The 9,655-nt window shown below is 28.5% G+C and overlaps 1 protein-coding gene across 1 annotated transcript; it reads right to left on the reverse strand.

Annotated features, from left to right (window-relative positions):
- Positions 1–7,297: 7,297 nt before the first annotated feature.
- LOC129899664 (ethylene-responsive transcription factor TINY-like) lies at positions 7,298–8,365 on the reverse strand. The gene has a single exon (XM_055974678.1). The coding sequence runs from the start codon at positions 7,965–7,967 to the stop codon at positions 7,401–7,403; it is 567 nt and encodes a 188-aa protein (XP_055830653.1). The 5' UTR covers positions 7,968–8,365; the 3' UTR covers positions 7,298–7,400.
- Between the last annotated feature and the right edge of the window lie 1,290 nt (positions 8,366–9,655).

The following is a 9,655-nucleotide window of genomic DNA, read 5'->3' on the forward strand; positions in this document are numbered from 1 at the left end:
TTTACAACCATTTGTAAATTTGAATCTTCAGATCTTGACTTTGAACTCTCTTTTGCGGAAGCTTTGAATTCATTTACTGAAGAAATTTGATTGTCATCCATTACACGCCTTCACTCTTCTTAGAATATAATTTTCTGCTCTGATACCATGAAAATTTCTCTTATAGTGAGTAATGTACTCAAATGATACACAGTTTATAGAGTGAAATCTAGAGAGGAAGAAGAAGAAGACTTTATTAGAATCTATTAAGAACTTATTGATTACAAATAAGTATGTGAGATATATATACACTTCACATCGGCTTTTTTGATCTCTAACAATTCTTAACAGAATATAGGCTCCTCTAACTAACTAACTATTTATAACTGATTTTTGAAAGTTAACCAATTTAGTTAGTTTAGTTGATATTTCTCAAGAATTGCAACGTTGTATTTAAAGATTGAGGATTATTCAAGACATATAAAGAGTACTCCAAGGAACCATTCATCTCTCATGTTGGATTCCATCTCCCCATCCCTCATGCCCAGGAGCATGAAAAATCTATCATAGGGGTCCAACATCAATATTTTGATTCCGATCGACACCAGGTTAAATAAATGAATCTTGAGCCTAATTAATTAACCTAAAAACTAGCATTAAGAGTGAGATTGTCCAAGTCATATAAAGAGTCCAAAGAATCCATTCATCTCTGTTGTGGAGCGATGTTATGTATGTTGAAATAATGTAACTGGAATATTCTGTAGAGGGGCGTATCTAGGGGGGTTCCGTGGATTCACGTGAACCCATGCTCCCCTCCCTAGATCCTATATAATAGTGTTATATTTTTTTTAAAAAAAATATTTAAATATAGATGTGTGAACTACGTTCAAAGTATCATATAACATGATGATGATTGAGTGTACTTCTCTAAGTGAGGTTAGAAATTTAAATCTTATATCTATCTTGTTTTTTCTCTTTTTAAAGTTTAGTAACACCTCTCCAATTGGTTATCGGTAACACATTCATCTGTTCTTAATAGTGCAGTGTTAAGAACCTAAAAGTCGAACGGATCAAATTTATATTTTAGATTCATCTTATCGTAATAGTGCACCCATATTTTTGAAATCCTCGATACGCCTCTGTATTTAACCGTGTAATGCATGACATCTAAGTTTCTTTTTATTTCTAGTAATAATTGATCGACTGAGACTGCTACTAGGAGTCGATGATACATAAGGACATTTCTTGTGTTTAAAGATTGTTAAAGATTTGATCTAATTGCTACAGAGTATTATATTACATAATTCTTCACAGGATCATTAATCAAAAATTAATTGTTCTAATTCGTACATAATTGATATGACTCTCTGAAAAACAAAAATACCTCATCACATGGACATACATTATGTAATAGATAAGTGTCACTTACCACTTAGGAGGGACATAGAAAAAAAAATTGTAAGTATATTGTTTAAGCTAATTAAGGAATAAAGTTTGGCAGCAATAATAGTTTAACCATATATGTAAATAATATTATATTATGCAAATAGTCCATGCCCTATTGGAGGAGTAGGTATTCCAATTAAGGTGATAATATCTTCAAATAAAGAAAAACAAATATACCTATAACGAGGAATCATTTTTAGTGGCGCAGTGCCATTAGTTTGGCGGCATTAATTCTCTCCTTCAGATTTTTTTGTTTAATTGTCCCTCCATATAAATTATTCCTGCTAGTATAATTCGTTTAACTAATAAAATAAGAGGGGACTCTATCGTTGAACCCGTGCAAGCACGTAGTCAATATACAAAGATGTCAAAGGTATTGATATCAGTTGAATCCATTGATTGTATGTTATATCATATAGTACTATTAGTTTCAATGTAAACATTTGGTTTAATTATATACAAATTTTACAGTGATAAAAATATTAGTAATTTCCAATGTGACAAACCTAAAAAATTTGAAAGATTAAAGAAAAGTTAAAAGATATTAGTTAAAACGCAAAAAGTGATACCATTAACCACTTTGAGAGGTGTTATCTAATTTTAGAAAGAAAAATAAAATAAGATATATATAAGATTCAAAATTTTAATCTCATTTAGAGAAGTGCATTGAATCTTACATTATATGACATTTCGAGTGTGGGTTCACATATCTATATTTAAATATTTTTTAAAAAAATATAACACTACTATTTATGATCTCGAGAGGGGAGCATGAGTTCATGTGAAGTGACCCCCTCTGCATATGCCTTTGCCAGTATATATTATTCAATTTGTTTAAATTTATGTGGCACAAATGATATTAGGAGAGTCAATCAAATTTTTATATAATTTTTAAATATTTTTAGTTCTTAATTATTATAATAAATAGTATTTTTAACGTAATTTTAAATAATATATGTTATTCACTATTTTCCACTTATGTGGGACATGTGAAATTTTGAAAGTCAACCAAATTTTAGTATGATCTTTTAATGTAATTTTCAAATAATATATGTCACTTCCTCCGTTTCAACTTATGTGGCACATGTGAAATTTTGAAAGTCAACCAAATTTTTAAAAATATTTCAAGTTGTTAATTATTATGACTTAAAATACTCTTAATTGACCAAAATTTTTAAATAATATATGCTATTTTTTCTATTCCAATTTATGTGGTATGTGCGAAATTTTCAGAGTTAACCAAATTTCTAATATGTTTTTAACATTTTAAGTTATGATTTATTGCACTCTTAACGTAATTTTTAAATAATATATGTTACTCTCTTAGTCTTAATTTATGTGGCACATGTAAAATTACAAGAGCTAACCACATTTTAATATGTTTTTCGAATATTCTAAATTGTTAATTATTATAATTTGTAGTACTCTTAACATCATTTTAAATAATACATGTTACTTCCTCAGTCCTAATTATGCAGCATAGGTGAAATTTCAAGAGTTAACCAATCCAATTTATGTGGCACAAGTGAAATTTTGAAATTTAATCACATTTTAATATGTTTTCAAATATTTTAAGTTGTTAATTATTGTATTTATAGTACTCTTAACGTAATTTTCAAATAATATATGTTACCCCATGGTTTCAATTATGCCCTACGGGTGAAATTTTGAGAGTAAATCATATTTTTAATATTTTATGTTGATTTTTAGTATTACTTTTATAAATACATAACATATATAAAAAAAAATAAGACAAACAAATTAAATATAGATAAAATAATAGAGAAAGTTGAAGGAGAAGGACAAACCGGACAATTGTCAGGCTCAGCCTAAGCTACTCAAACATTCACTCTTCTAATATATAGTAATATAGGCTTAAAGTAGTACTGCTACTTTAAAGCAAGTTAGTCAGTTGTTATCTAGAAAAAAGACACGAAATTGACCTAAAATAAAGTAATGCACAAAACATTTTGCATTAACAAAAATATGACAAGAGGTATGATATATCGGAAGGATTTGCATTTATTGTGGAAATTCTGTTTTATCTATGATTAATATCTTCTTTTGAAGGCGAAAAGATTTTCAAATCTTATAATTTACGATAAATTCATTCAATGTTTCCTTTCATGCCACATATATCATCTATGATGAAGAGGACGAGCTTCGAGATAAAGATTTGAAATTCTCGCTGAGTGAAATCATGCAAGCATTAATAATTGCTTTCAATGCTCGAAATTGTGACCTACTTTTTTTATATAATTTTTTTCTGAAGCTACCTTAAGTGTTGTATATCATGAGACAACTACAAAAAGGCGGGCTTGACCTTACCTCCGGATACAACACAAGGATAAAAACTTATCCTTCACAGAAAGAGGAAAGGGGAGGCTTACATAGACAATTCAACCATTGCAAAAGTCTACATATATTACTAACTAACAAAAAAGTTTGTCGTGTCGTATTTGATCCTTAAAAAGGCATTTGGCTTTTGTCCAATTGGAATGGACCTTTAGCCCCCACATGAAGTTGTTGATAGGCGTCATAAAAGTACTCATTCTGATTGTTCACAGCTAATAGTTTGTGATCATATTAGCCTCCGTTAAACAGTGTTCCACAGTGACATACAAGTTACACAATAAAACTATGACCTACAGGTTACACAATAAAATAACTTTACCATTATTCCAATTTTCCCCTTCAAACTGACATAAAATTTCATTAAAAAATAATATTTAAAAAACTTGTAATCTCATGAAATTACGAAATACTGAAATGAATCACCATAAAAAAGCAAAAAGATTCATGTGGAAGATAGACATTAGTTGAGATAGAGAATGCACGTAGCCATGGAGGTACTGATTAGGACTGTACAAGACAAATTGATAAACATCAAATCGAATCAAATCGGAAAAAAACCCGACTAGTGGTTTGGTTTGACTTGGTTTGGTGTTTGAAAAAAAACCCGACCATTCTAGGGTTGGTTTGGTTTTAACTAAAAAAAGTCAAACCGAACCCAAACCGACCCGATTATAGATATACCACTTTTAAATTATGTTATACATAAAAATATTTATTAAAATGTAATTTATAAATATTTTTTAAAATTTTTTCATAATTTTTGTTTTCTTTCTTACATTTAGATTTAGACTTGAGTAGCTCATCTAAATAATAGACAAAAAAAACTTATCTTATAAAGTTATATTATAAAGTTAAAACTTTAAACAGTGTTGTGTCTCCATCTTATACGTTGATATTTTGTACTAGAACTCTTTTTAAGATGCACTGCTCTGTGCTTTTTATTTGATACTATGAGAAACCCGAAAAAATCCGAAAAAATCCAAAAAACCCGAGAAACCCGAAAAACCCGAAAAAACCTGAAAAACCCGAGAAAAATTGATATCGAAAAATCCGATTTTTATTAGTTTGGTTTGGTTTATAGATTTAATAACCCGACACAAATGATTTAATTTGATTTGTAAAAAATCCGAACCAATCCGATCTATGTACACCTCTGATGCTGATCATATCGTACAACTAAGACTAGACCATAAATACCTATTAAATAGAAGAGTTAATCATATTGAAAGCGAACCAAAAGGATGAATGCAGAACGTGTGGCTGCATTGATAGATAGACAGATAGGATAAAGGATGCATGAAATTAAAGGTGCACATTGAATCAATGATTGCCAATAAACTTTTTTTTTTGTATAGAAATTTTTATCGGTTATCCCTTTTGAGAATAATTATGTAATAAATAACTTTTTTTATTTTAACTTATAAATAATTTAGATCATAATTTATAAATTAAGACCATAATGTATTGTAGATATTAGTCGATTCTAATGTTTTTTATTAATCTCAAAGAATATATTTATACAACTTGAAAAAATAGAAAGAAAATCTGAATACCGACAAATTGAAAGGTACATTTGAATAAAATCAGTACTTTTTGACTTTTTGTACATGTAAAACCTTTTTTTATTTAACGAAACCAACGAGTAGTTCTAAGAAAAAAAAGTAGTTCTTTAATACAAAATTGACATGTTAACCTTTCAAAATGAGACAGTACCTAGCATTTAATTAATCTAGTACTCGTTATTTTTAATTTCCGATCAACCCCAACCCGGTACCTACCCCTTTTCATCAACACAAGTTTTGACTTTTGAGTGCAAATACGATGGGGTGGCCCTTTCAGGACTACGGCACCAATAATAACTATAATTTTATAAGTTGGACTTTATTTACAAGACAATATCAATTGATTATTAGCTGTTGAATTTTGTTATTATGTACTAATTAATGGTGCTATAGCTTTCTTATATAATAATTAGGTTACTTAAAAGATAATTATAAGTAACTTTAGATAATGATATTATGATAAGTCGTTTATATTAGTCATTATTTTTTAAGGGTCATGAAAAGTCTAAATTGAAAGTGTGAAAGAGTGGAGTAACTATTTTCTAATGAACCAATTTACTACACTTTCATAATTATTTTTTTCAAAATAATAATTTTCAAAATTTATTCATTTATTTAACTAATTTTTGAAGAAAAATTCCATTGAAAATATATCCTTGTTGTGTTGCATGCTACTACATTTTCAACCGTTGTTCACTTGTGTACTAGAACTATTAAGGAGAAATGATTTTTTTAGTCATTTACAAAAAATTTAGTTTTATGTTTTTTTAATAAATAATAATAATAATAATAATAATAATAATAATAATAATATATTTTAATATATAAGATCTAAAAATGTCAATATTTTTGGGTCAGGTTTGGATTAAAAGAGAAAATTGGGTAATTTTAATTGAAATTGGGTGATTTTAGCTGATTTAGGATTTTCATCCAATTGAGGGGTTTGGGTGACCAGTTTGTAGTCGTAGAGGTTAAGAACAACTTTACTTTAAGGGGTCGTTTGGTTAGGATACACGTTATGATGCGATTAGTTATGATGGATAAGTTATGCTGAGAGTAGTTTTTATTGTTTGTTTGGTTTGTCATATTCAAAATTAAATTCATTGCATAGATTTAAGAATAAATTATTTGTTTACAAAAATATCGTCCACCTTATTTCATTTACTTAGCAAGCTTTTAGTTATTCATTTTTAAAAATAAAATTTTCATCTTATGTAGCTAAAATATTTTTGTATATGTATTTTCATGATTGTTCGTGTGTTTTTAAAATTGAACTTTCATCTTATTTAATTTTAAAATAAAACTTTCATCTTATTTAGTTTTAAATAAACTTTCCATCTTATTTCATTTAAAAATAAAGCTCTCATTTTATTTAACTTAAAAATAACTACCTAGTAAAGGTAGAGATTGATGAAGTAAGTAGACAGAAACAGAAGCGACTTTTTCAAAGCTATTGGGCACATTTATGACTTGCTGCTCCCGTTTCTTTATAGATTTTTAACTTGAAACTTAATCGTGATTTTTGAAATTTAAAATTGTGTTTGAATATATTTATTTGTAAAAAAAAAATAATAATTTGTAAGTAAAAGTGAAATTTCTCCCAGAAATTGATCCAGAATTTTTTAAAGAAAAAAAAATTAAAAATTAAATTTCATGATCAAATAAATATTTAAAGATAAACTTTTAAACCTGATCCAAATTTTATGGTCGGGCTAAGTAATAAATTGTAAAAGTATATACTCCTTTATTTTCATGGATATGCTATAAAAAGTACACTTAATAATACATTACATTACATATATTTTATTTTGGTAGAAAAGGCAATTTTTTTTTGTATATACATAAACACACATGACTAGTTGATGAAATTCCAAATGTCTAAAAAAAAATTTAAAAAAAATCACACCAATTTTTGTTATTTCATCATTACATTACATTACATATATTTTATTTTGGTAGAAAAGGCAATTTTTTTGTATATACATAAACACACATGACTAGTTGATGAAATTCAGAAATGTCTAAAAAAATATTTTAAAAAAATCACACCAATTTTTGTTATTTCATCATTTCAAAGCTGCTAAGAATTAAACTGTCTCCAATGGCATGTTGCTCCAAAAAATACCCATCAAAGTCGCCATCGGATGCCCACCACGGTGGGTACAGCCACCCGTCAACTGAGTCGCTCAACTTCAACTCGTCCGAGTCAAAACTTCCGTCCAAGCTAGGAAGCTCTATAATTTCACCCAGCTCATCCGATGCCGACGTTATTTTCTCAATTGAATTAACAGAAGATGAAGAAGAGACAGAATTTGGATCCTCCATTGCAGCTGCTTTAGCTGCAGCAGCTTGTACATCTGTTGGTGAGAGTGAAATTGGGCGAGGCAATGAGTTAATGAGATGAGGGAAATTTAAAATCGATGAGTCCTTTTTTATACTCAATGCGGCCACGTCGTGTGCTCTGGCAGCCATTTCTGGAGTTGGATATGTGCCCAGCCAAATGCGTGACTTTTTACGCGGTTCGCGGATTTCAGACACCCATTTTCCCCAACTTCGCATACGAACTCCTCTATAAATTGGGTGTTTATTCCCTTTGTTAACACTCTCTCTTATTCGCTTTGACATTCAATTAGTATGGATTCGAGTTATCCAAAGATCAAAAAGATGGAAGCTCCAAAGAAAAAAAAGATCAAAGGAGAGTGAGAAATTTTAAGAGGTTATAGGATATGCTGGAATTTGCGAAAAGCATGACCAATTGGATCCTGATATATCAGGTACTAGAGGAGATCACTATATTCTTATCGAAGAAAAGCTTTCTGAAAACAGGGGAGAAAAAAAAAAATCAAATGTGTCAATTTCCACTTTAGAGAAAATTAAGAATGAAAAAGGACAAAAACTGTAAGTATTTTTGGAGGGGGTGAGAAACAAGAAATTGAAGGAGTGTGTTTCTCTTACAGAGAAATGGACTTCATTATCATACATTCTGAACAAGCTTAATATATATTTATATACATGGTGTAAAGAACTTTTACTTATCAATTTATACGAACGTCTGTAAATTGTAATTTAGACAAACAATACGTAAAAGATTAGGTATAGGTGATTAAATCTGTTGTACGGTTAACTTTAAACGTTAATATAACACTTTATTTCCATTAAGACTGATGATGATTAACCAACCAACTACGTACGTCCACTTCATCCTTAATTACATTTAACTCATATATATTATAGAAATATATAAACACATTGATAGTGTAAACTGTAAAGTACTTATAAATTTATTAGTGTATTTTAATTATTTTAGCAGATAACATATCATGTTTTTGTATACTCACTTTTTATGAACAATTATCATAATTATATTTAGGTCAACCAAATAATATACTCCTTTCTGTTTCATTTTAAATATTGGAGACAAGGAGTTTAACTGTTTAAAAGGAATAAAGAAAGTTGCCACATGTCAAAGGTGTCTCCAGATTTTGTGATTTTAAATGTGCTTTATTTTTTACACTGCATTATTTCTTCCATTACTAAAATATTACTTAACATTTCAAAAGTCCAAACTACCCAAAGCACCATTTTACAAAACTAACCAACACGAAGGTTTAGTCACTATCATGCTAAAAGAGGGTCCCAAAAAGCTCAGTAAAAGTCTTATGTTCTTTAATGTAGTTTTTATAGCTTGTAAATTAAAATCATCCACGTACTCTTGTTTCGTTCGTTCGCCCATGGGTGGAACCATTATACTTTTGTCCCTTACACGTGTTCTTATTTTAAATTAAAATCTGACCCATCTTTTTATATTGCTGAAAGGCTCCCTCCTACTTCTAAATTATTGAGTTTCATATTTAAATTATTATTAATTAATTTTAAAAATATGCCTCAAATGAATTATAATTTAGACATGATATTTATAATTTTAATAATTTAAATATGAAATTTTAAAAAATAAACATACTTTCAATTCGATTTTGATAAAATTTGATTCGATTCTTCGGTGTTTAATTTTGAAAAAATGTGCATCATATTCCAAACCAATCTAGATCGGTTAGGTTCGATTTTTTCAACTTCGATTTGATTTATTTTGGTGTTTTTAAAATAATTTTTCGATACAAAAATCCTTGCATGAAAATAGAATAGAATTTCAGTAATTGTCAGTAGCTTTTACAAATTATTGTTCATATCACCAATGATCAATAACTTTTACAAATTATTGTTCATAAATTATGTATATATGAAAATAGAATTTCTGACGATGTGTGTCAACATCTGAATAACTTAAGATCATATCTATTAGATTTTGAATATTG

Source organism: Solanum dulcamara, chromosome 8 (genome assembly GCF_947179165.1).
Source record: "Solanum dulcamara chromosome 8, daSolDulc1.2, whole genome shotgun sequence".
Lineage (NCBI taxonomy): Eukaryota > Viridiplantae > Streptophyta > Magnoliopsida > Solanales > Solanaceae > Solanum > Solanum dulcamara.